A 27,817-nucleotide genomic window follows, 5' to 3' on the forward strand; every position below is an offset into this window, starting at 1 on the left:
GCAGGGAATGTACCGTATATACTCGAGTATAAGCCGACCCGAGTATAAGCCGACCCCCCTAATTTTGCCACAAAAAACTGGGAAAACTTATTGACTCGAGTATAAGCCTAGGGGGGAAAATGCAGCAGCTACCGGTAAATGTCAAAAGTAATAATAGATACCAATAAAAGTAAAATTAATTGAGACATCAGTAGGTTAAGTGTCTTTGAATATCCATATTGAATCAGGAGCCCCATATAATGCTCCATACAGTTCATTATGGCCCCATAAGATGTTCCATATTAAAATATGCCCCATATAATCCTGCATAAAGGCTAATAAAGGCCCCATAAGATGCTCCATAGACACATTTGCCCAATATAATGCTGCACAAATGCTGATTATGGCCCCATAAGATGCTCTATAAAGATATTTGCCCCTTATAGTGCTGCACATACGTTATGGCCCTATAAGATGCTCCATACAGACACTTGCCCCATATGGCGTAGTGCCCTACAAACGTTATTTATGGCCCCATACAGTCACTTGCCCCATATAGTGCTGCACAAACATTATGCCCCTATATAGTGCTGCAGAAACGCTATGGCCCCATATAGTGCTGCAGAAACGTTATGGCCCCATATAGTGGTGCAGAAATGTTATGGCCCAATATAGTGCTGCAGGAATGTTATGGCCCCATATAGTGCTTCAGGAATGTTATGGCCCCATATAGTGCTGCAGGAATGTTATGGCCCCCATAGAGTGCTGCAGGAACGTTATGGCCCCCATATAGTGCTGCAAGAACGTTATGGCCCCCATATAGTGCTGCAGGAATGTTATGGCCCCATATAGTGCTGCAGGAATGTTATGGCCCCATATAGTGCTGCAGGAATGTTATGGCCCCATATAGTGCCGCAGGAATGTTATGGCCCCATATAGTGCCGCAGGAATGTTATGGCCCCATATAGTGCCGCAGGAATGTTATGGCCCCATATAGTGCCGCAGGAATGTTATGGCCCCATATAGTGCCGCAGAAACGTTATGGCCCCATATAGTGCCGCAGGAATGTTATGGCCCCATATAGTGCCGCAGGAATGTTATGGCCCCATATAGTGCCGCAGGAATGTTATGGCCCCATATAGTGCCGCAGGAATGTTATGGCCCCATATAGTGCCGCAGGAATGTTATGGCCCCATATAGTGCCGCAGGAATGTTATGGCCCCATATAGAGCCGCAGGAATGTTATGGCCCCATATAGTGCTGCAGGAATGTTATGGCCCCATATAGTGCTGCAGGAATGTTATGGCCCCATATAGTGCCGCAGGAATGTTATGGCCCTATATAGTGCCGCAGGAATGTTATGGCCCCATATAGTGCCGCAGGAATGTTATGGCCCCATATAGTGCCGCAGGAATGTTATGGCCCCATATAGTGCTGCAGGAATGTTATGGCCCCATATAGTGCTGCAGGAATGTTATGGCCCCATATAGTGCCGCAGGAATGTTATGGCCCCATATAGTGCCGCAGGAATGTTATGGCCCCATATAGTGCCGCAGGAATGTTATGGCCCCATATAGTGCCGCAGGAATGTTACGGCCCCATATAGTGCTGCAGGAATGTTATGGCCCCATTTAGTGCTGCACAAATGTTATGGCCCCATATAGTGCTGCAGGAACGTTATGGCCCTATATAGTGCTGCAGAAACGCTATGGCCCCATATAGTGCTGCAGAAACGTTATGGCTCCATATAGTGCTGCAGGAATGTTATGGCCCCATATAGTGCCGCAGGAATGTTATGGCCCCATATAGTGCCGCAGGAATGTTATGGCCCCATATAGTGCCACAGGAATGTTATGGCCCCATATAGTGCCGCAGGAATGTTATGGCCCCATATAGTGCCGCAGGAATGTTATGGCCCCATATAGTGCCGCAGGAATGTTATGGCCCCATATAGTGCCGCAGGAATGTTATGGCCCCATATAGTGCTGCAGGAATGTTATGGCCCCATATAGTGCCGCAGGAATGTTATGGCCCTATATAGTGCCGCAGGAATGTTATGGCCCCATATAGTGCTGCAGGAATGTTATGGCCCCATATAGTGCCGCAGGAATGTTATGGCCCTATATAGTGCCGCAGGAATGTTATGGCCCCATATAGTGCCGCAGGAATGTTATGGCCCCATATAGTGCCGCAGGAATGTTATGGCCCCATATAGTGCCGCAGGAATGTTATGGCCCCATATAGTGCCGCAGGAATGTTATGGCCCCATATAGTGCTGCAGGAATGTTATGGCCCCATATAGTGCCGCAGGAATGTTATGGCCCTATATAGTGCCGCAGGAATGTTATGGCCCCATATAGTGCCGCAGGAATGTTATGGCCCCATATAGTGCTGCAGGAATGTTATGGCCCCATTTAGTGCTGCACAAATGTTATGGCCCCATATAGTGCTGCAGGAACGTTATGGCCCCATAGATGCTCCATACAGACACTTGCCCCATTTGCTGCGATAAAAAAATCACATACTCACCTCTCCGTCGCTCAGGCCCCCGCACTTTCAATAGTCACCTCTCCTCGTTCCGGGCGCCGATCTGTCTCCAGCACTGACGTTCAGCAGAGGGTGCGCACTGACCACGTCACCGCGCCCTCTGACCTCAGCGTCACTGCTGGAGACAGATCGGCGCCCGGAACGAGGAAAGGTGACTATCGCGCAGCGCAGCGCTCCCCTCCCCGTATACTCACCTGGTCCTGGCGCTGTGCAGTCCCTGCTTCCCTGACGCCGCAGCGCTTCATCCTGTACTCAGCGGTCACATGGTCCCGCTGATTACAGTAATGACTATGCGGCTCCACCCCTATGGGAGGTGGAGCCGAATATTCATTTACTGTAATGAGCGGGACCATGTGACCGCTGAGTACAGGAAGAAGCTGAAGCTGCTGCTGCCAGCGCCGGGGAAGCAGGGACCGCGCCTGGACTAGGTGAGTATTTTTAGACAGCCCCCGCTCCCCCTCCCCTGCCGACCCCTGGTATGATTCGAGTATAAGCCGAGAGGGGCAATTTCAGCCCAAAAAAGTGGGCTGAAAATCTCGGCTTATACTCGAGTATATACGGTAAGTGAAATGATTTTTTTTTTTTATGTTTTCTGATGGGGCCATCCATACCAGGATGGGGGTGGGGCCAATCATAATAATAATAATAGTATTTATTTATATAGCTCCAACATATTCTGCAGCGCTTTACAGTTTAACAGTTTCAAACAACAGTCATAAGTAACAATGTTAACAATACAATAATTAAAGCAAAATAAGACAACCCTGCTCATGAGAGCTTACAATCTACAATGAGGTGGGGGAAATACAAAGTACAGGTGTGTATTTACAATGATGTATTTACAATGATGGTCCAGCCATCTTCAGGGGGTGGGGATAGATGGAAGTAGTGAATGGGCTACACACACACATAAAATGACTGATTAGTGAACGTGATAGGCCGCTCTGAGCAAATGTGTTTTGAGGGAGCGCCTAAAACTATGCAAATTGTAGATGGTCATAATAGGACAACCTTGGCTGCTGCATTAAGGACAGACTGGGACCATGCATACCAGGACCAGGATGGGGGCCAATCATACCAGAATAAGTTTGGGGACATGCATACTAGGATGAGATGGGGGCCCTGCATACCAGAATGGGGGTGGGGCCATACATAATAGGACGAGATGGGGGCTCTGCATACCAGGATAGGGATTGGGGCCATGAATACTAGGACAAGATAGAGGCCCTGAATACCAGGATGGGGATTAGGCCATGCATACTAGGATGAGATTGGGGCCATGCATACCAGGATAGAAATGAGGATGATCATTCCTGCCAGGATAGGGATGAAGAGGACCATTCCTACCAGGATAGGGATGAGGGATCCATGCATACCAAGATAGGGACGAGAGGGCTGCCAACAATATGTCTCGGATCCCAACAATATGCCAGGCATCCCGGATACCTTGATAACAAGGTGGTTGTTTGATTTCCCCTTTCCGAAGGGGATTTAGCTACATCCCACTTCCGGTTTGGAACTTGCAGCTCTCGGGTGCCCCCTTTACCCTCAGGTCAGATCAGGTACTGCACCTAGGGTAATTAGTCGCCAGAAAGGCTGCCTATGTACTGGCTATTGGGCACACTGCAGTGAGGACGATATAACTACTCCCACTCAGGCGGGAACAATAATTATCAATGCCACCGGTCGCTGCAAAGATGTCCATTTGCACAGAACAAGGTCGCTGCAACCAGCTTCGATTTTCACCAAAGGTTGACTGGTCCAGAGCCAACCCAAAATCAGTAGTGTTATTCACCTCAGAGGACGCACAGTCGTATAGAGCATAAAGAGATAAGCTAGTAAAATTATATATTTTACTCCATAAAAGATACTTACAAAAATATTAAAAAGATATTATAAAGAAGACGAATCGTGTGTAAAAATTGACTTACAATTCTTTTATATCATTCAATGGTATGCCGTATGCTGGCTGGGGGAGGCGACCTTCTCCACACTGCAAGAATTCTGCTTTACACAGATGTTCCCTGCCTAAAGCCCAGGCACTCCCCCTGTGGTGACATCACTTGGGGGCTGAAACCTCCCCTTTTCTTACAATATGAAAAGTATTTTTTATGCATAATTTGCTGTGTGAGCCTCATATAAATACAACACGATGCTCATGATGTTCCCCACATCAGGGGCGTTCTGTTAAGTGTAAATACGGAGCCATTACATGAACTGCTTAAGGAGAAATCCGCACTTTGCACTCGTTGTGCCTAGCTGCTCGCGCTTTCAGTGGCCGATAGGTCTACCGATGCACATCCAGAATATGTAATTCAAATAGTTCCAGCCCAAATCGGTGCCACAATATGTAACTTTAATAGAACAAAGAAACTCATGTCTTACACCAGTTCCAACTAGTACTAGATGGGAGGAGGGAGGAGTGAGCAGCACACACACACACACGCACACACACACACGCAACCAGCAGAGAAAAGAGGGGGGGTCGGAATAGCCCGCAGCATGTGTCTTGTAAAGTTTTTTCTTTGATGAAAACTCACATGTTTTGTTTCCCACAGAAGAGGAACAGACAGCGTTAAGGGTTTTGGAGGAGTTGTCTGACGAGCACAGGACACCAGAAGGAGGTAGGATACCGCCCTCAATTAGACCACGCTCCAGGAGGTTCCCCCCCGCTTTCAACATGTAGCAATATAGATTTGTTCGTACAGGTGGTGACAAAGGATTTTTTTAAAATTCCTAAACATCTTGCGAGTGACAATTTGACAAGGGATGAGCAGCAACACCTCCGTACTTTGCAGGATCTACCAGGTATAGTGATAAAACTGTTATGGTTCCCAATGGCAGGGGAACATCAGAAGCATAGAAAAAACGGACAAGTTCTCGGGTGATGGAAACAAGAGCTGACCGCGATGCTAAACCTATACACACAACTAATAGTAGCCAGGGAACGTACCTACGTTTTCGCTAGACGTCTCGCACCAGCCGGAGAGCTAACTACCCCTAGTAGATGAAACATAGTCCTGGCTTGCCTCCAGAGGAAAATCCCCCACAGGAGATAGTAGCCCCCCACATATAATAACGGTGAGTTAAGATGAAAAGACAAACGTAGTATGAAAGCAGATTTAGCACAGCGAGGCCCACTAACTAGATAGCAGAAGGATACAATAGTGGACTTCGCAGTCAGCTACAAAACCCTATCAAATACCATCCTGAAATTACCTTAAACTCATGTGCCAACTCATGGCACCGGAGTGGCAATTTCAGCCCACAAGAGCTTCCAGCTGCAGAGAATCACATAAGTGCAAACTGGACAAAAGATACAAAAATAGACAAAGGACAGAAATGTCCAACTTAGCTGGTCAGCAGACTGGGAGCAGGTACATGCAACAGAAAGACTCTGGTTACATTGATGGCCGGCATTGGAATGACTGAGGAACAAGGCTAAATAGGAAACTCCCACATCCTGATAGAAACAGGTGAAAAGCTCAAAGACACCAGTACCACAAGCGACCACTGGGGGAGCCAAATAACCGAATCACAACAGTACCCCCCCCTTAAGGAGGGGGCACCGAACCCTCACAAGAACCACCAGGGCGATCTGGATGAGCCCTATGAATGGCACGGACCAAATCAGAGGCATGAACATCTGAAGCTGAAACCCAAGAATTATCCTCCTGACCGTAGCCTTTCCACTTAACCAGATATTGAAGTCTCCGTCTGGAAACACGGGAGTCCAAGATTTTCTCCACCACGTACTCCAATTCACCCTCAACCAGCACAGGAGCAGGAGGCTCAACAGAAGGCACAACTGGCACCTCATACCTCCGCAATAACGACCGATGGAAAACATTATGGATAGCAAAGGATGCTGGGAGGTCCAAACGAAAAGACACAGGGTTAAGAATTTCTAAAATCCTATAAGGACCGATGAACCGAGGCTTAAACTTAGGAGAAGAGACCCTCATAGGGACAAAACGGGAAGACAACCACACCAAGTCCCCAACACGAAGACGAGGACCAACACGACGATGGCGATTAGCAAAATGCTGAGTCCTCTCCTGGGACAACTTTAAATTGTCCACCACCTGCCCCCAAATACGATGCAACCTGTCCACCATAGTATCCACTCCAGGACAATCCGAAGATTCCACCTGACCAGATGAAAAACGAGGATGGAACCCTGAATTGCAAAAGAAAGGGGAAACCAAAGTGGCAGAACTGGCCCGATTATTAAGGGCAAACTCTGCCAACGGCAAAAAGGTGACCCAGTCATCCTGATCAGCAGACACAAAACACCTCAAATAAGTCTCCAAGGTCTGATTAGTACGCTCCGTCTGGCCATTCGTCTGAGGATGAAATGCAGACGAAAAAGACAAATCAATGCCCATCCTGGCACAAAACGCCCGCCAGAATCTGGACACAAACTGAGATCCCCTGTCAGAAACTATATTCTCCGGGATACCATGCAACCGAACCACATTCTGAAAAACCAGAGGCACCAACTCAGATGAGGAAGGCAACTTGGGCAAAGGTACCAAATGAACCATCTTAGAAAAACGGTCACACACCACCCAGATGACAGACATTTTCTGAGAAACAGGGAGATCAGAAATAAAATCCATAGAGATGTGTGTCCAAGGCCTCTTAGGAATAGGCAAGGACAACAACAATCCACTAGCCCGAGAACAACAAGGCTTGGCCCGAGCACAAACATCACAAGACTGCACAAAAGTACGCACATCCCGAGACAGGGAAGGCCACCAGAAGGACCTAGCCACCAAATCCCTGGTACCAAAAATTCCCGGATGACCTGCCAACGCAGAAGAATGAACCTCCGAGATGACTCTACTGGTCCACTCATCCGGCACAAACAATCTACCAGGCGGACAACGATCAGGCCGATCCGCCTGAAACTCTTGTAAAGCACGTCGCAGGTCAGGGGAGACAGCAGACAATATCACCCCATCCTTAAGGATACCCGTAGGTTTAGAATCACCAGGGAAATCAGGTTCAAAACTCCTAGAAAGGGCATCTGCCTTCACATTTTTAGAACCTGGCAGATACGAGACCACAAAATTAAACCGAGAGAAAAACAACGACCAGCGCGCCTGTCTAGGATTCAGACGTCTGGCCGACTCAAGATAAATCAAATTCTTGTGATCAGTCAAGACCACCACCTGATGTCTAGCACCCTCAAGCCAATGACGCCACTCCTCGAATGCCCATTTCATCGCCAAAAGCTCCCGATTACCAACATCATAGTTTCGCTCGGCGGGCGAAAATTTTCGAGAAAAGAACGCACAAGGTCTCATCACTGGACCATCTGAACTTTTCTGTGACAAAACCGCCCCCGCTCCAATCTCAGAAGCATCAACTTCCACCTGAAAAGGAAGTGAAACATCAGGCTGGCGCAACACAGGGGCAGAAGAAAAGCGGCGCTTAAGCTCTCGAAAGGCCTCCAGAGCAGCAGGAGACCAATCGGCAACATCAGCACCTTTTTTAGTCAAATCAGTCAAAGGCTTGACCACGCTAGAAAAACCAGTTATGAATCGACGATAAAAATTAGCAAAGCCCAAAAATTTCTGAAGGCTCTTAAGAGAAGTCGGCTGCGTCCAGTCACAAATTGCCCGAACCTTAACAGGATCCATCTCAATAGAAGAAGGGGAAAAAATGTACCCCAGAAAAGAAATCTTCTGAACCCCAAATACGCACTTTGAACCCTTTACAAACAGAGAATTGGTCCGCAAAACCTGAAAAACCTTCCTAACCTGTTGAACATGAGACTCCCAGTCATCCGAAAAAATCAAAACGTCATCCAGATACACAACCATGAATTTATCCAGATATTCACGGAAAATATTGTGCATAAAGGACTGAAAGACCGAAGGGGCATTTGACAAACCAAAAGGCATTACCAAATACTCAAAATGGCCCTCGGGCGTATTAAATGCGGTTTTCCACTCATCCCCCTGCTTAATTCGCACCAAATTATACGCACCACGAAGATCAATCTTAGAGAACCACTTAGCTCCCTTAATGCGAGCAAATAAATCTGTCAGCAATGGCAAAGGATACTGATATTTGACTGTGATCTTATTTAAGAGTCTATAATCAATACAAGGTCTCAAAGAACCATCTCTTTTGGCTACAAAAAAGAACCCTGCTCCTAAAGGAGACGAAGAAGGACGAATATGTCCTTTTTCCAAGGACTCCCTAATATACTCTCGCATAGCAGCATGTTCAGGTACAGACAGATTGAATAAACGACCCTTAGGAAATTTACTGCCAGGAATCAGATCTATGGCGCAATCACAATCTCTGTGAGGGGGAAGAGAATTAAGAGTAGACTCCTCAAAAACATCACAATAATCAGACAAAAAAGCCGGGATCTCAGAGGGAATAGATGAAGCAATGGAAACCAAAGGTGCGCCCCCATGATTTCCCTGACATCCCCAGCTTAGTACAGACATTGTTTTCCAGTCAAGGACTGGGTTATGGGTTTGCAACCATGGCAATCCCAGCACTAATACATCATGTAGATTAAACAACACAAGGAAGCGAATCACCTCCTGATGGTCTGGAGTCATACGCATAGTCACTTGTGTCCAGTATTGTGGTTTATTACTAGCCAATGGTGTAGAATCAATACCCTTTAAAGGTATAGGGACTTCCAGAGGCTCTAGATCAAACCCACAGTGCCTGGCAAAGGACCAATCCATAAGACTCAAAGCGGCACCAGAATCCACATAAGCATCCGCGACAATAGAAGATAACGAACAAATTAAAGTCACAGACAAAATAAACTTGGACTGCAAAGTGCCAATAGCAGAGGATTTAGCAACTTTGTTTGTTCGTTTTGAGCATGCTGATATAACATGAGTTGAATTCCCACAATAGAAGCACAACCCATTTTTGCGTCTATAATTCTGTCGTTCGCTTCTGGACAGAAAACTGTCACATTGCATACTCTCTGGTGCTTTCTCAGAAGACACTGCCAAATGGTGCACAGGTTTGCGTTCCCGTAAACGCCGATCAATCTGAATAGCCATTGTCATGGACTCATTCAGACCCGTAGGCGTAGGAAACCCCACCATGACGTATTTTACGGCATCAGAGAGCCCTTCTCTGAAATTTGCCGCCAGAGCGCACTCATTCCACTGAGTAAGCACAGACCATTTTCGAAATTTCTGGCAATATATTTCGGCTTCATCTTGCCCCTGAGAGAGGGCTATCAAGGCCTTTTCAGCCTGAATCTCTAAATTAGGTTCCTCATAAAGTAACCCTAAGGCCAGAAAAAACGCATCCACATTGAGCAACGCAGGATCCCCTGGTGCCAATGAAAATGCCCAATTTTGAGGGTCACCCCGCAATAATGAAATCACAATTTTAACCTGCTGTGCAGGATCTCCAGCAGAGTGAGATCTCAGAGAAAGAAACAATTTACAATTGTATTTAAAATTCAGAAAACAAGATCGATCTCCGGAGAAAAACTCTGGTATAGGAATTTTAGGTTCAGACCGAGGAGCATGTATAACAAAATCTTGTATATTCTGAACTTTAGCAGCAAGATTATTCAAATTTGTAGCCAGACTCTGGAGATCCATATTTCAACAGATAAAATCTGAGCCATTCAGGGGTTAAGAGGAGAGGAAAGCAGGAGACTGCAATTAGAGCTGGAGTGCAACTTCAGAGGGAGGAAAAAAAAAAAAAAATTTCACACAGTTCCTTTTCTCTCCTGCTTCAGCCCATAGATTAAACATGTTGGCCGGCCATACTGTTATGGTTCCCAATGGCAGGGGAACATCAGAAGCATAGAAAAAACGGACAAGTTCTCGGGTGATGGAAACTAGAGCTGACCGCGATGCTAAACCTATACACACAACTAATAGTAGCCAGGGAACGTACCTACGTTTTCGCTAGACGTCTCGCACCAGCCGGAGAGCTAACTACCCCTAGTAGATGAAACATAGTCCTGGCTTGCCTCCAGAGGAAAATCCCCCACAGGAGATAGTAGCCCCCCACATATAATAACGGTGAGTTAAGATGAAAAGACAAACGTAGTATGAAAGCAGATTTAGCACAGCGAGGCCCACTAACTAGATAGCAGAAGGATACAATAGTGGACTTCGCAGTCAGCTACAAAACCCTATCAAATACCATCCTGAAATTACCTTAAACTCATGTGCCAACTCATGGCACCGGAGTGGCAATTTCAGCCCACAAGAGCTTCCAGCTGCAGAGAATCACATAAGTGCAAACTGGACAAAAGATACAAAAATAGACAAAGGACAGAAATGTCCAACTTAGCTGGTCAGCAGACTGGGAGCAGGTACATGCAACAGAAAGACTCTGGTTACATTGATGGCCGGCATTGGAATGACTGAGGAACAAGGCTAAATAGGAAACTCCCACATCCTGATAGAAACAGGTGAAAAGCTCAAAGACACCAGTACCACAAGCGACCACTGGGGGAGCCAAATAACCGAATCACAACATAAAACCTGCAGACAAGGGGGGTAACATAGTAATATGGCCCACGGACATGTATGAACGTGAGGCCTTCAGACAATTGAATGATTCCACCTGTTATAAGAGACTATCGTATAACCCCTTGTCTGCATATAGTACCACTCTTGCCATTATCCTGGCGGATGCTGTGGAGGGGGAGGTTATTACCAAGGAACTTGCCACAGCTCTTACTGTTAATGAACCTACAATCTCTACTTTCTATTAACTCCCCAAAATACATAAGAATGCACAGTCACCACCTGGGCGTCCTATTGTTTCGGACCGGGGGAACTTCCTGGAGCCCGTTAACAAGTGGATTGATTCCATTTTACAGCCCCTTGTGGTTGACTTACCATCTTATTTGAAAGATACAACCCACTTGTTAAGGATGGTTGATGACCTCCCACTCGATCCAGATACTCTTCTTGTAACTGCTGACATCGAGTCATTATATACCAGCATTAGGCATGCTGACGGCCTTAGGGCAGTAAGTTTTTTCCTGCGCTCGTCTGATCATTCTTCCTCATTCAGATCCCTCGTGCTTCAACTCCTTGAGTTTACTCTTACTCACAACTTTTTCGTTTTTAAGGGGTCCTTCTTCCTGCAGCTCCAGGGGACGGCCATGGGGGCGGCCTTTGCGCCCTCCTATGCGAATCTGTTCCTGGGGCTGTGGGACAGGGACCTCTTCCAGTCGGACCAGTGGTCGTTGTCGGTGTGCCGCGTCCTCTCCTGGGCGCGGTACATCGACGACGTCTTTATGGTCTGGCAGAGATCGGTTTTGGAGTTACAGGAGTGGATTGGCGAATTAAATAATAATAATCTCAATATACACCTTACGTTTAATTTTCACTCGGACGAGATTGATTTTCTGGATGTGGCTTTAAAGAGAGGGGATAACGGGAATATCTGCACGAATATTCACAGGAAACCTACGGCCACAGCCTTTTACATGCATCCTCTTCTCATCCTCAACATATGGTACGTTCGGTACCTGTAGGCCAATTTCTCCGCCTCTTCCGTATTTGTTCTACACAAACGGCTTTTGAGTTAGAGGCGGAGAAATTAAAAGCACGATTTCGTGAACGTGGCTACAGCCATCGTGCCATTAAGAGGGCATACCATAGGGCCAAGTGGTCTGGTAGGAAGTCTTCTCTACAAACAAAGGGTTAAGGCGCAGGATTCCAATTCTGTTAGGTTCATTACCAACTTCAATACACAGTCGGAACAGATTCGCTCCTCCCTTAGAAAATCGTGGCCCATTCTTTTGGCAGACGCTAAGATTGCAAAACTCATACCTGACCAACCCCAGATCACTTTTAGACGGACTAGGAACCATCGAGACTATTTGGTTCATAGTCATTACGATCAAATACCTGTGCGTACATTCCTTGATAATTATAGGGCTCGACACGGTTGTACCACATGTGGACACTGTGTCGCGTGTAGTAATATCGATCGGAGTGATGTGTTCTGTGACTCGTCTGGTCAGAGAAATTTTAAAATCAAAAAGTTTATCACCTGTACCACGAAAAATGTGGTCTACTTTGCGGTCTGTCCATGTCCCCTGATATATGTTGGATTAACAACACGTCAGTTAAAAATTCGGGTCAGGGAACATGTGCGAGGCATACAGGCAACCAGGGAACAAGATGATCCTGCGTTACCAAAAACTATACCAAGACATTTCAAGGAATATCATAACTGTGTGAGTAGTGGCCTACGAGTTAAGGGCATCGACTCTATTGACCCTGGTATTCGCGGTGGAAGGATTCCCCAACGATTATCACAATTAGAGTCGAGGTGAATCTGGACGTTGGACACCGTCCATCCACGTGGCCTGAATGAGAGCCTCAGCTTCGCCCCATTCTTGTGATCACCATTTTCTGTGTTTTATCATCTATGTTTTCCATCATGCTATGGTGTTTGATTTTAACTTGTTTTCTTATTGATTTTAGATATTATGGTTATTATTCATATACTCACCTGATTTATGTGATCCGTTCTGGCGTTCCTGATGGTGTGGCTTGATTCGTTGTTCCATCTTCCTGCAACATGGGAATAACTCTATCAATTTCATGGATGAAGAATCCTGAGGAATGTCCTGATGAGGATTTTTGTGTAAATACAGATTATCACACATTCTATGGACTATTACTATGGACTGATACCTAATTTTAGAGTGTATTCCTCATCCAATGAGAATTTATATTTCTGTATGTATTTCATATATTTGATTGCATTTCGCATGTTGTTGTGCTTTGTGGCGTAATGGTTTGTTTTAAATACATATGTATACATTGTATTCTTTTCCCTGTGTGTAATTACCTTTATTTGGCAACTGGTTCTATGTTTGCCCTTCTGGTTGCCAATATTTAACATGGTGCCTCTTTTGCTGTAGTGCCGGTGTGCACAGGCGCGCGCAGGCGCAGTTTTTTATTTCCATCCCTGTATTCTCGGTGCCCCTGTTGTTGCCCACCCAGTTGTGGAGTGCACGGGGCCCCGTGTCACATCTTCAATTTGTGGCGGAGCACACAGTGAGTGCCGTAATGTTCGTCACAAAAAAAATCATTTTTTTGGTGATCATTACATTATGATTTTAGTGGCGGCGTCTGCACTTCCGGTGCGGGTCGAGTGTACTTCCGCCAGTTAGATCTTCTGTGCCTATTGCCAGCTGTTATGATGGCGCCGCTCCATCTCTGCGCATGCGCGGTTTAGCTCCGCCTCCATCTGTTTGGCGTCTCCTCTTACCGTGCTATGTCCAGTAGGAGATGCGGTTTCTCGGCATCTGTTTACTGGTGTGTGGCTTTATGCGGGGTATGTGTTAGTCTAGCCCCTGTTATTGGTTGTACTTTGTTATAATCCCCGAGCACTGTTGAGGCATCATGGTTACCATGGCGACTTGAGCATTTCCGGTCTCCCAGGTGTCATGTATTTCCGCTGCCCCCTACTATTTAAAACCAGCTAGCCACACCATTCTCTATGCACCCTGAGGAAGGATAACATCCGAAACATGCGTTGGGGTGTGCGCACACATTCCTTGAACCTCCACATCGGTGCCATCTATTTATAAGGTAGTATCGTTTATTCATATACTGTTTATTCCTTTAGTGCTATAGCATGTGCTCTGATTCTTGGAGCATTATTTACCCTTTCAGCTTTAGGATCATTTTTTGCTTGGGCACCCTCTCTTATACCGCCATATTGTGACGGGGAGATTTTTTTCTGGCATTACCATTTTGTGTTGAGTGATCAAGGCATGTGTGCACACCTGCCGTTTTTTACCATTGTCATGTTGGTTTCATGTATTGCATGTCATCTCTTGGCCTGATGGCTTTCTTTTTGTCCCTTGTACCACTATGTTCCAATAAAGTATTTTTCACTTTTATATTTATATTGGACTGTTTTGGTCATTTTTTTGGCATTTTCTATGCCATGTTTCTTTTCAGTATTGTATGTAGCGACTAGTCCGTATATGAGAAGTCCGCTTTATTCAGCTGATTACTTGTTATGACCAATAATTGTATTACACATATCTTTCTTTTGATATGGTACCATGCTGATCGTTCTTGTAAGTATTGTTTTCGTCTTGTAAAGCTAGGCAGACTCAAACATGGCATATTCACATTATCGTGACAATGTATATCAGGATGTGGATGAGGGGACCATATACCAGGATAGGAGATATTAAGTACAAAATTTACCACTTTTTTTGCTTCAGTTTTTATTTCCCTAATTTCCTCCTTTTAAACCTATGTGAGTCTTATGGTCCGGTGAGTCTTATAGTCTGAAAAATACGTTATTTCATGCAATTTAATCATGCAAAAATCATACAGTTATTTCCTGGCTTTTATTTTTAGATTCTGTCTCTTACAGTTGAAGTGTACCTACAAAAAAAAAAAAAAATGACAGACTTCATTCTTGGTAGCTGGGAAAACTTGCAAAATCAGTTTAGTATTCAATAGTTATTTTCCCCATTGTATATATTTTCTCCAGGTCAGAGCTATTTTTGACAGTCAACAAAAAACAATTTAAGTAATTCATTCTTTACACTCTAGGTATGATAATGACTTCTCGCTGTGTGGGAATTTTTTTTATGTTTAAAAGGGTTGTTCTCTACTTGGACAATCCCTTCTCAAGCCTTATGTTTGATCCTGTTAAAATAAAAATTATTCAAACTTTCCATGCCGATGCAGTTCCAGCAGTGTCAGCACTTGCATTCATGAAGCTCATGTGAGTTTGTCACGTCATGTGAGCGCTGCGGCCAATCAGCGCTGATGTCACTGTCCCCAACTTCAAATCAAACAAAAGGAGGAAGTAGAGAGCAGTCACAGCTCTGGTTTCCTGTTAATGTTCAATACTTCCAAAGGCGGGGACAGTGAAGCCGGCACCGATTGGGCACAGGGCTTGTGTACTGTAGCAACCTCACATGAATCCTGACACCGCTGAATTGGGGCTGACAAGGGAGCCGTGTATGAGTATTTTTGGTTTAACGAGGCCAAACATAAGGAATGACAAGGTGTTGTCCTAGTAGTAAAGCAACTGTTTTAAGAAGTTACAATTTTTTGTTAAATATTTCCAACATTCTGAACATGAAAAAGGCTTCTCCCCTGTGCAACTTCTCTGATGTTTATTAAAGAGTTGAATTCCATGTAAAACATTTCCCACATTAGGAACAGGAAAAAGGCTTCTCCCCTATGTGAATTCTTTGGTGTCTAACAAGATCTGATTTCCGATTAAAATATTTCCCACATTCTGAACATGAAAAAGGCTTCTCCCCTGTGTGACTTTTCTGGTGGCTAACAAGATTTGATTTGAGGTTAAAACATTTCCCACATTCTGAACATGAAAAAGGCTTCTCCCCTGTGTGAATTCTTTGGTGTCTAGCAAGATCTGATTTCCAATTAAAATATTTCCCACATTCTGAACATGAAAAAGGCTTCTCCCCTGTGTGGATTCTCTGGTGGCTATCAAGATGCGCTTTCCAGTTAAAACATTTCCCACATTCTAAACAGGAAAAAGGCTTCTCCCTTGTGTGGATTCTCTGGTGGCTATCAAGATGCGCTTTCCAATTAAAACATTTCCCACATTCTGAGCAGGAAAAAGGCTTCTCCCCTGTGTGGATTCTCTGGTGGCTATCAAGATTCGATTTCTGATTAAAACATTTCCCACATTCTGAACATGAAAAAGGCTTCTCACCTGTGTGAGTTCTCTGGTGCTTAACCAAATCTGATTTCTGGTTAAAATATTTCCCACATTCTGAACATGAAAAAGGCTTCTCCCCTGTGTGGATTCTCTGGTGGCTATCAAGATGCGCTTTCCAGTTAAAACATTTCCCACATTCTAAACAGGAAAAAGGCTTCTCCCCTGTGTGGATTCTCTGGTGGCTATCAAGATGCGCTTTCCAGTTAAAACATTTCCCACATTCTGAACATGAAAAAGGCTGCTCATCCGTGTGAGTTCTCTGGTGCTTAACCAAATGTGATTTCTGGTTAAAACATTTCCCACATTCTGAACAGGAAAAAGGCTTCTCTCCTGTGTGGATTCTTTGGTGGCTATAAAGATGCGCTTTCCGAGTAAAACATTTCCCACATTCTGAACATGAAAAAGGCTGCTCACCTGTGTGAGTTCTCTGGTGCTTAACCAAATCTGATTTCTGGTTAAAACATTTCCCACATTCTGAACATGAAAAAGGCTTCTCACCTGTGTGAGTTCTCTGGTGCTTAACCAAATTTGATTTCTGGTTAAAACATTTCCCACATTCTGAACAGGAAAAAGGCTTCTCTCCTGTGTGTAATCTCTGGTGGCTATCAAGATGCGCTTTCCGAATAAAACATTTCCCACATTCTGAACATGAAAAAGGCTTCTCCCCTGTGTGAGTTCTTTGGTGTATAACAAGATTCCACTTCTGGTTAAAACATCTCCCACACTTGGAACAAGAAAATCTATTCTCTGCTGTGTGAATTTTTTGATGCTTAAGGAAAGATTCTTTGAGGGGAAAATGATTTCCATATTCTAAAAGTGAAAATGGCTTCTTTACTTCAGGACCAATTTTTTTTTTAATGCTTATTTTGTGACTTTGATTTTCCATAGTAGTCGGTAATGAATCCGAAGACAGGACCTGTTTCAAAAGATCAGACAATAGATCTTTGCTGTGAAGGGATGATGGTATATCTGGAGTAATGGCATTCACTTCAATTGTATCCTGAGGGATCTCAAGATTATCTGATTTAAAAACTGAAGATGTCAGCTGCCCCTCTGATCGCCTGGTGCAGTCATCTGTTAAAAATAAAACCAATTAGATTTCATAAAAAAACCTTGAATTTTACATATTTTAACATTTGTACGTAAACTGTCCACAACATGACAAGTTATAATGAATATGTAATTATTCACTAAGACAATGACAGCTCACAGTCAAATAGAAAACCTCATAGGATGAACCAGTAGAGCGTGGTGTTCAACTGTTTGGCCATTCTGCCTCCGAAATATAAAGTAAAAAGTCACCAATGTTATATTGAGGAAAATTATACCAATAAACCTTCTACTCATCTCCAAAAAAAAAAAAAACCATTCAGGTCCATCATCTGTCAGTGAAAAACAGGCTAGAAGAATTTGCTCTAATGATTCCTTTTTTGAAAGACAGGCATCAGATCTCTCTAAACGATTTCAAGATTGAGGATATGGAAAAAAGACCATCTGCCGTTCAGATCAACGGGCATCTCAAAGTCGGAGGACGGAACTTCTACAGCAAAGGAAGGATTATGGACAACAGGATCAGGTACGGTGTGTCCTGGATTATCATTCTAGGAGTGGGGAAATTAAACGGATCATTGCTAAGCACTGGCATATCCTTCAGTTGGATGATACAATTTCCAAGTTCATTGGCAACACTCCAGTGGTAACTTTCAGACGATCACAGAATCTAAGAGACCAATTAGTTCACAGCTATCACAAGGGTCCAAGCCAAAAGTACATCTTTGGCTCTAAGGGGCCAAAATGGGGCTGTACTAGATGTGGCAAGTGTGTGGCGTGTAAAAACGTTTGTGAAGCTACGGAGTTTTCCAATAGTAATAACGACAGAACTTTTAAGATCACCCACACAATTACATGCACCACTAAGGCGGTTGTGTATTATGCCACATGCCCATGCGGCCTAATATATGTGGGTATGACATCACGGGAGTTTCGCCGCAGAGTGCGTGAACATGTCCTGGACATCGAAAATGCTTCCACGGAAAGTGACCCTCAAAAACTAAAACCAATACCACCTCATTTTAAGGCCTTACATGACTGTGACGCCACTGGGTTGGCGGTTAAAGGTATTGATTGGGTCTTTATTGGACCTCGTGGAGGCAATTGGAAGAGGCTTTTAGCCCAAAAAGAATCAAGATGGATATACAGACTTGATACCATCTCACCGCATGGTCTTAATGACCATAACAGCTTTGTTCCATTTTTACCAACGTAGATTTATTTGCTGTCTTCTGTTTTTTATTCTGGCTGTTTTTAATAAAGTTGATTTTATCTTTCATGTCTCTTATTTTCTTCTTTTATTTTTATTTTCTTAGGGGGTCCTCTGTCCAATGGTAGTTGACTATATGTCATTCTCAGTGGTCATTTAATACTCCTTCTCCTCCATACTTGGCTCCTATCCATGTGTCAAGCCTGCAGGATTCGATTCTTTCTAAGGATGTGCTGAATACTACATTATATCTTATTGTTTATTTTTGTTTTTTTTACTGGCATTTATAACACTATTATGGTCATTGTGTTTATCACGTTTTATATCATAACTTTATATATTTATGTCACCGTTTCAATATTTGTGAATATTTTGATTGTCACTGTTCACTATATTAACTTGTTCCTTGTTTATTGTTCATCTTTTTCACCTTATGATACATTAGGTATCTACACTGCTACATTGTATACTTTTTTTCTTGGGAATTTTTTTCTCCCATCATACTACACTCTTGGTAACCAATACTGTGGTTTTTGGGTTCTATTTATCTATGGTACCTGGCAACTTCGTATGCTGGTTCCTTATTCACTGTCTCTCACTCACTGTTTAGTGTTACTTTTAATTTATTATTTTATTGTTCTGGATGCTAGTTTTATAATTATATTTTGTCTTCATTATCCTTTACGTCTCCAAGTTCATTATTTTATGATACATTACGTATCTATATTGGTATGCTTGTTTGGGATTTTTTCTCCCACTATACTACATCTGTGGCAACTTATTTTGTAGTATATGGGATATATTCATTTTGGATATGTTCCGGTACCTGGCAGTTTTTTCTGCTGGGTTTTCCTTATATGTTCACTGAGGGTATCCACTGTTGTTTCCCTTTTGGGCATCAACTGCCACTGCTCTAAATGCCATTTTTTGAATTATATTTTGTTTTATGTGCCCGTTTATAATGTGTCTCCCATGTTATCAAGTTGATTATTATGAGTATTTGTGACATAATACGTGCATATAGCTGTTTGTTCTATATTTGTTGCAGATACCGATGGTTCACGAATAACTCACCGCTTTAAATTCAGTTCTCTTTCATTTTTTCATGTCTCCGTAACAGGAACAGTTGCTTTCTTCAACTTGCGCATGCGCTATTCACATAATACACGTTTATGTCTTTGCTTCCCAGCGTACATGCGCTGTTAATGCAGCACATTTCCACCTTTACTTGGAGTTACACTTGCGCATGCGCATTTTGTATTTTTTCAGCATGTAACTTTGACTCCGGTCTCTTTTTTGGATTTTGTTTTTACTAAGTGCGTCATGCCTGTAGCGGTCTGCTATGGTGACATAATGCGCAACTGTTTGTCCGTTTAGGATTATGGTTACCTCTTCTGGCGTTGCCTAAGTTTAATGTTGTAGCAACTGTTGCCTTCCCAGCTATGCGCTTGCGTGTTCTTTTCATTACACTCCAGCCGCTACTTCCGGTCCTCACTTCCTGTTTCGCATTCCACACACGGCGCACCGTCTTCATCTCAGGTGCCGGTCTTATATATTTTTGATTACTCCTCTTCTACCATTGGTCAAGACCAACATAAAACCCCTATCTGGCCAGTACCCAACCACCCCTGGACGAAGCATTTCCGTGCGAAACGCGCGTCGGGTGTGGTGGGTCTCCCGGGTCTATCCTCGTGGTAACTATGCTTATATATTGTTTTTCACACTCGTGCCTAAGTATATACTTCTAAATTTGTTCTGTTGTTATTTATTTGCAGCTTAGTTTGACTTGTTTCTGAGCCTAGTATGTGCAGCAATATCTAATACACTAATGCACATTAACACAATTCAGTAGCATTTATTTGCACTATTTGCACATTAGCACTTTATTGCATTTTGATTATATGTCTCATACGTAGCTCTATTATATGATATATGTATATACATACACTATTCTAGGCTGTATAGCATTCTTTTATCCTTGCTGTGTATATACTTGTATTAAGGCTAGGCCCGTGTGTGTCCCACCGTTGTTTCTGCACTGGTGGCTTTTATCATGATTTTATGTTTGTGTATGTTTGTCTTTAATAAACATTTGTATACTTTTCAACAAATTTTTGGTCTCTGAGTGAAGGTTTTTTCTTTCGGTTTTGCTATATCATATCCTTCATGACCCCGTAAGGGATATTATTTGGTGTTTTCTCCGAAATATAGAGTAAAAAGTCACCAAACAATGTTATGTTGAGGAAAATTATACCAATAAACCTTCTACTCATCTCCAAAAAAAAAAAAAAACCCATTCAGGTCCATCATCTGTCAGTGAAAAACAGGTTTCTACATTACAAGTGGCTCAAAGGCTCTTGAAAAGCACCATGGCTTCCATACACCAATCCAGCAATATCTCCCAAAATCAAAATTTCCCCTTTCTTCTGAGCCTTGCAGTGTGCCCAAACCACATTTAGCATCCATGTATAAAGCATGTGCAAAGCGCCATGGAATAAATGGCGCTCTAAAAATGAATAGTGATAATAAATAATAATGTACCGTATATACTCGAGTATAAGCTGACCCGAGTATAAGCCGACTCCCCTAATTTTGCAACAAAAAACTGGGAAAACTTATTGACTCTAATATAAGCCTAGGGTGGAAAATGCAGCAGCTACCGGTAAATGTCAAAAATAAAAATAGATACCAATAAAAAATATAGTTCTTACCGATAACGGTATTTCTCTGAGCCCATGACGGCACCACGGAGAGAGGGGATCCGCCCACCAAGGACAGGAAACCTACAGATAAAAAGGGCGGTACCACTCTCGCGCATCAGTTGTTTACTAGAGAACGATGGGAGACTATGGAACAGCTTATTAGTTTCAATATTACTTAACTTAATTGAGATACCGCGTGACCTATCATTAAATAAACTATGGCACTATATTAACGTGCACACCCATGAGTGAAGGGAGGGAATGTACGGGTGCCGTCATGGGCTCAGAGAAATACCGTTATCGGTAAGAACTATATTTTTCTCTGACGCCCATGACGGCACCACGGAGAGATTTGCAGAGAATGTACATTCAGGGAGGGACCACCGCTTCCAGAACCTTTTACCGAAAGTAAAGTCCGAAGAAGAGATAAGGTCCAATCTATAGTGCCTATAGAATGTGGAAGGTGATGACCAAGTAGCAGCTCTACATATCTGGTCAATCGAAGCTCCGGCCTTCTCGCCCAAGAAGCTGCCACTGCTCTCGTTGAGTGAGCCTTGACCTCCCCTGGAACAGACATTCCACTTGATGAGTATGATAGGCTGATAGCATCTGTGATCCATCTCGCCAGAGTATCTTTGGAGGCTTTTTCCCCCTTCCAGGGATCCTGAAAGCACACAAAAAGAGAGGCATCCTCCCTACTCTCTCTGGTGGCTTCTAAGTACTACATGAAGCATCTCCTGAAATCTAGTGTATGCAATGATTCCTCCTCCCTATTTTTAGGGTTAAGACAAAAGGGGGGAGAGATATCTCGAGTTCTGTGGAACCGGGATGCCACCTTCGGGAGGTATGCTGGATCTATTTTGAGAGTAACACTATCCTGTAAAACCCGTGTATGAGGAGGGTTAGCAAATAGTGCCTGTATGTCGCTTATTCTACGAGCACATGAGAGGGCGACGAGCAGGGATGTTTTGAGGGATAGGCGTTTTAATGGGATATCCTCTAAGGGTTTGAAGGGCGGTTTAGACAGGGTTTTAAGGACCAGAAATAAATCCCATTGAAGGGAACTTTTACTGGAAGTGGCCTCTAGCTACCTGCTGCCCTGATGAACCTGGGAACCCACCGATTCATAAATTGATGTTTTAAGGGGCAGATTCCCAGAGAAGCCTCTGACCGGGGTTCAAAAGGAGGTTTAGATAGGGATATAAGATCCAAGTTTAATTTGCAAGGAGGAGTAAACCGAGAGGGGATGGGTCTAGACCTGACCAATGCTTTGATGAACCTGGATATCCCCGATACCCAGCCGGGTCGTAATTGTACAGGGCCCTTAAAGCCAAGACTTTAACTTTTATAGTATTTGTGGCTAGCCCATGTTCCAATTCCTTGCAGAAACTCTAAGACAGCCGTTATTGGAAACTCCCTCTTCTAACTTGGAACCTGAAAGGAAGTTCCTCCAGGTTTCCCCCCCCAGCAGTTTGGTGGTTCCTATATGGTCTACTCCACTCCTGGAAGCTAATATTTTGAGGAGATGCACCAGAGAAGCCTGGGTGACCAGCCTTTGACCATTGCCACATATTAGGGCTCAGAGTACCGGCCCCTGAGCACCTGCTCTATATTTCCACGAGGAGGGGACTTGGAGAAGCGACATGCTTGTTCAGACTGGATTACCCAGTCATGCACCGCGGCGTCTGCTTGCGTCATAAGGGCGCGCTCTCACCCCGCACGTGCACACTAGCCTCCGGTCCTGGACTGCGGGAAGATGAAACCAACAACAGTTAGTACATGGATAATGGCAGAGCATTAGGATGTACACACATTACTCATCCAGGAGATCACGTCTATTCCGAATCCTTAGGTGTCTAAACCCCAAACAAGGGTTGGATATTATTGCAACTAAGGAATACACAATCCGGCAGGTAATATTTCCTAACATTACCAGAGTTGGCCTCTCATTAGAAACGCTGAAGGGAAACATGGATCATCACTCCTATTTTACTGACATTACACACATATACCTATCCTAAAAGGCAAGCTTGTCAGTGTTATTTATACACCCATATAAAATATAGTACACCGCACACTATGTATGTGTATTGCAATGGTGAAAATTTTATGACAAAATAACTATGTGATGTGAAAGCGACCAGAGGTAATTATGACGTTTCGGCCCTACCAGAGCCTTAATCATACAATTGCTTTATTGTGCATAGGAGAGAGGATAAAGATCCTTGAAGGAAGAGGCATACACTTAGGTGCAAAATTGCTGAGGACATAGAGTCGCATAGACTGCCCTGTTGTGGGGTCTTGTAGGTCAAGCTGATCAGCGGCGCACCCGCGCCCTGCTGCCAGAAGATTCGCCACCAGGTGCCAAAGGCAGACATGCCGTCTCTGGTAACCATAGTACAATAGACTTATGGGACGAGAATCTGTCTACTGGATGTTAATCAAGGAAACCAGCCTGATTGTCACATGTGGAATTGGTAAGGATTTTTTCCTTCCACCTCTTGGTATTTTCTGCTGCCAGGACAGTAGTATGTCCCTTTATAGGTTGAGAAAAACTGTTCCATACGGAAGAACTGCTAATTTACTCAGCCCATTCAAGCAAAGCTGCTTGCTCAGCTAAGCCCTGTTGTAAAGAATGAATCAACAGAAGTTGGAACTGGGTAAAAAACCACTAGGACTCTATAAGCCAGAGTTGGGGCCCAAGACAAAAATGTGAAATGGTAGACCCACGATATACCTTGTGCGTGGCTGCATAACCTAGATCAGAAGGTCTAACCCAGAGCCAAAAAAAAAAAAAAAGAAAACACCAAGCCCGAAGTACTAGGAAGCACAGACGTGCTATGATACTAACGATACCTCCTGAGGCACAGGGGCACTGAGGCAATAAGATGCCCGTAAGCACACATTGATGCATGGAGGGGCTATTAATGCAATGTGAAGCAAAAAAGCACAATGAAGCACCATGATGCAATATGATGCAATACAATGCATAAAGGCAATATAAAGCACTATAATACCACATGAAGCACAGAGGCACTATGATGCAATATGATACACAGAGGCACTCGATATGATGCATAGAGGCACAAAGATGCAACATGATGCACAGAGGCACTCAAAATGATGCATAAAAGCACAATGATGCCATATGAAGCAGAGGTACTCAATATGATGCATAAAGGCACTATAATGCAACATGCTGCACAGCGGCACTCAATATGATGTATAGAGGCACTGATGCAACATGAAGCACAGATGCACTCAATATGATGCATAAAGGCACCATGATGCAACAGGATGCACAGAGGCTCTCAATATGATACATAGAGGCACAATAATGCAATATGAAGCACCGAGGCACTCAGTATGATGCATAGATGCACTATGATACAATATGACACCCTGAGGCACTCAGTACGATGCATAGAGTCACCATGATGCAATACAACATGCAGAGGCACTCAATACGATGCCTAGAGGTACTACCATGCAACATGATATATAGAGGCATGCAAGATAATGCATAAAAACACTATGATGCAGTATGATACACAGAGACAAGCCATATAATGCAGAGGCACCATGATGTAATATGATGCACAGAGGCACATAGTATGATGCATAGAGGCACCATGATGCCACATGATGCACAGAGGCACTCCGTAACATGCATAGAGGCACCATGCCGCAACATTATGCACAGAGGCACGCAATATAAGGCATAGAGGCACCATGATGTAACATGTTACATAGAGGTATGTAATATAATGCATAGAAGCACTATGATGCGACATGATAGAGACAATGCATAGAAGCAATATAATACACAGACACGCAATATACTCGGTAAGATGCATAGAGGCTCTTAGATGCAATATGACATACAGAGACACTCAATACGATGCATAGCGGAACCATGATGCAACATGTTGCACTCAATATCATGCATAAAAGTATCATGATGACATATGATGTTCAGCCACACACAATATAAAGCATAGAGCTACAGTCATGCTTGAAAACCAGCCCATAGTTACAAGCAAAAGAGCAATCTCTCAGAGATACGGATAAGCCTCCACTTTGAATAGTATATCTCATTTTGTCAGACTGACCCCACCCGAAGGAGCGAACTAATGAGTCGCAGCTGAAGGGCAGCCTTCATGGAGGCAAAGTGCTTCATTAACACTATATGTCCTCCCAAGGCATAGAGTAGTTAAGTTGCAAGGAAAAGTGAGACACCTGTTTATCAGACCCCCAAAAAAGTGAAAACAATGCTTCCAAAGGTCACTTTGAAGTCTAATCATAAGGCTCTGCGCAGGCAAGACATGCAACTAACTTAAGCCAAATCATGAGATGTAGCCTGGACATATGGCCTTATAGCCTAGAGGTCCAAGGTCTGCTGTGTATATGTGAAAACATACCTCACATATGAAGCTCTAGCACAGCTTTGCACAAAGGCATGAGCTATCAACAGAACATTCCACCATGCACTTACCTGTGCTGGCTCCATACCTGCTAAAAAACAGGGGGAGCTGGTGACGCCGAGAGCCCATCATAAGGGAAGCGGCGTCCCATCAGGAGTGCTGCATTGCTGTCAATGATTTTATCTCCCCCATGAGGTCTAGGCCTGGCAACTGAAGTAGGCTGAGCTCAGGTGTTTCCCTGGAGAAGATTCTGGGAGAGGCAGCATGCTTTTTTTTTTTTTTTTTTTCCCTGCACACCGGGGGCCCCAGCTTTTGCAGATTGCAGACTTACGCATCAGGGGGGGGGGGGGGAGCGCCACTCTCCCCGTAACCACAGAGGGACCCCCCTGTATGTTTATCGTGCTGCGGTTTGCGCTGCGGCCTGTGCCGTGCTGCGGTTCCTTTCCATTATCGCTCTTTCCAACGTGCAGTTTCAAGATGGTGCCGCACGTGACCCGCTGCCCACCGGAGCTCCCGGTCTCTTTGCAGCCTGCAGCCTGCCCTAACGCGCGGTCCCTGCACGCCGGGTGGCAATGCAGTGTGCAGACTGACGCTTTCAAAGGGAGAGCCGCGCCGCTCCTCCCGCAACCACAGAGGGACCCCCCTGGATGTTGCCGCTGCTGCATCTTACCTAGGGAGGTGACCACGAACTCCATGTCACCTCCCCCGCACACCCTAGAGGCCCACTAGCCCCAGCGGTGGCGCTTCGGGTGACCACACCAGCCGAGGCAGAGGGACCCCAGCTGCCTGAGTCGGACTGATTGGCCCCGGAATCCCACGACGATCTTCCTTCTGGTAAGTCTGTAGGTCTCCCATCAAGGACAGGAAACCAACTGATGCGCGAGAGTGGTACCGCCCTTTTTATCTGTAGGTTTCCTGTCCTTGGTGGGCGGATCCCCTCTCTCCGTGGTGCCGTCATGGGCGTCAGAGAAAGTAAAATTAATTTAGACATCAGTAGGTTAAGTGTTTTTGAATATCCATATTGAATCAGGAGTCCCATATTATGCTCCATACAGTTCATTATGGCCCCATAAGATGCTTCATACAAAATAGGCCCCATATAATGCTCCATACAGTTCATTATGGCCCCATAAGATGCTCCATATACAAATATGCCCCATATAATGCTCTATGCAGTTCTTTATGGCCCCATAAGATGCCCCATATAATGCTCCATGCAGTTCTTTATGGCCCCATAGACACTCCATATAGCATTGTGCCACATGTAATGCTGCTGCACTTAAAAAAAAAAAAAAAAAAAAAGACTTACCTCTCGTCGCTGCCAGCTGCTCCTCAGCGTCCCGCCTCTCCGCAGTGACTGCTCAGGCAGAGGGCGGCGCGCATAGTAATACGTCATCGCGCCCTCTGTCCTGAACAGTCACTGCAGAGGACGCGAAAGACGAGGCGGCGGTGCAACACGGAAAGGTGAATATGACATACTCACCGGCTCCCGGCGCTCCTGACGCGGTCCCTGCATGTCCCACGGTCTCCGGGAGCCGGCAGCTTCTTCCTGTAGTGAGCGGTCACGTGGCACCGCTCATTACAGTAATGAATATGCGGCTCCACACCTATGGGAGTGGAGTCCATATTCATAACTTTAATGAGCGGTACCAGTGACCGCTGAACAGGGGAAGAAGCTGCAGCGCCTGAAGACCGTGGGACATGCGGTGACCGCGTCAGGAGCGCCGGGAGCAGGTGAGTATTTGACAGGCATCGCTTCCCCTCACCCGCCGACCCCCCCGCCTTCCATGCCTTGAGTATAAGCCGAGAGGGGCACTTTCAGCCCATTTTTTTGGGCTGAAAATCTCGGCTAATACTCGAGTATATACGGTATTTGGCATTACTATAGTGATAAGAACCCACTTAATTTACAATGTGTGTGTCTCCTGGACCACAATCTGGGCACTGTGTTGGGTAATAAATTGGCATATGTGCAATTTTCACTCTCCAACATCCACTGCGTTCTAATTTCTGGAAAGTGGCTCTGGGGTCAACATAGTCACTACTACAATACATTAATCCCCTGGGGGTTATAATTTCCAAAATGAAGTCAATTTTTGGGGATTTCTACTGCTCTGGTTTTCTGCCATTTTCTCATTTTAGGGCTTTCATATGGTATGTTCTATCTCCTCTGGGATCTGCTCCTGTGATGTTTG

At 44.5% G+C, this 27,817-nt stretch overlaps 2 protein-coding genes across 2 annotated transcripts in view; one reads left to right on the forward strand and one right to left on the reverse strand.

The window, feature by feature from the left end:
- LOC143766439 (uncharacterized) overlaps positions 1 to 27,817 on the forward strand; it is a 380,006-nt gene that overhangs the window by 82,557 nt on the left and 269,632 nt on the right. The gene's annotated exons all lie outside the window — the stretch shown is intronic.
- The window catches only part of LOC143766427 (uncharacterized), a 473,765-nt gene continuing 460,571 nt past the window's right edge, over positions 14,624 to 27,817 (reverse strand). The window contains exon 13 of the mRNA XM_077254102.1: positions 14,624 to 17,310. Coding sequence (XP_077110217.1) covers positions 15,701 to 17,310 — 1,610 coding nt within the window. The 3' untranslated portion in view covers positions 14,624 to 15,700. The remainder of the gene's footprint in view (positions 17,311 to 27,817) is intronic.

Source organism: Ranitomeya variabilis, chromosome 4 (assembly GCF_051348905.1).
Source record: "Ranitomeya variabilis isolate aRanVar5 chromosome 4, aRanVar5.hap1, whole genome shotgun sequence".
Lineage (NCBI taxonomy): Eukaryota > Metazoa > Chordata > Amphibia > Anura > Dendrobatidae > Ranitomeya > Ranitomeya variabilis.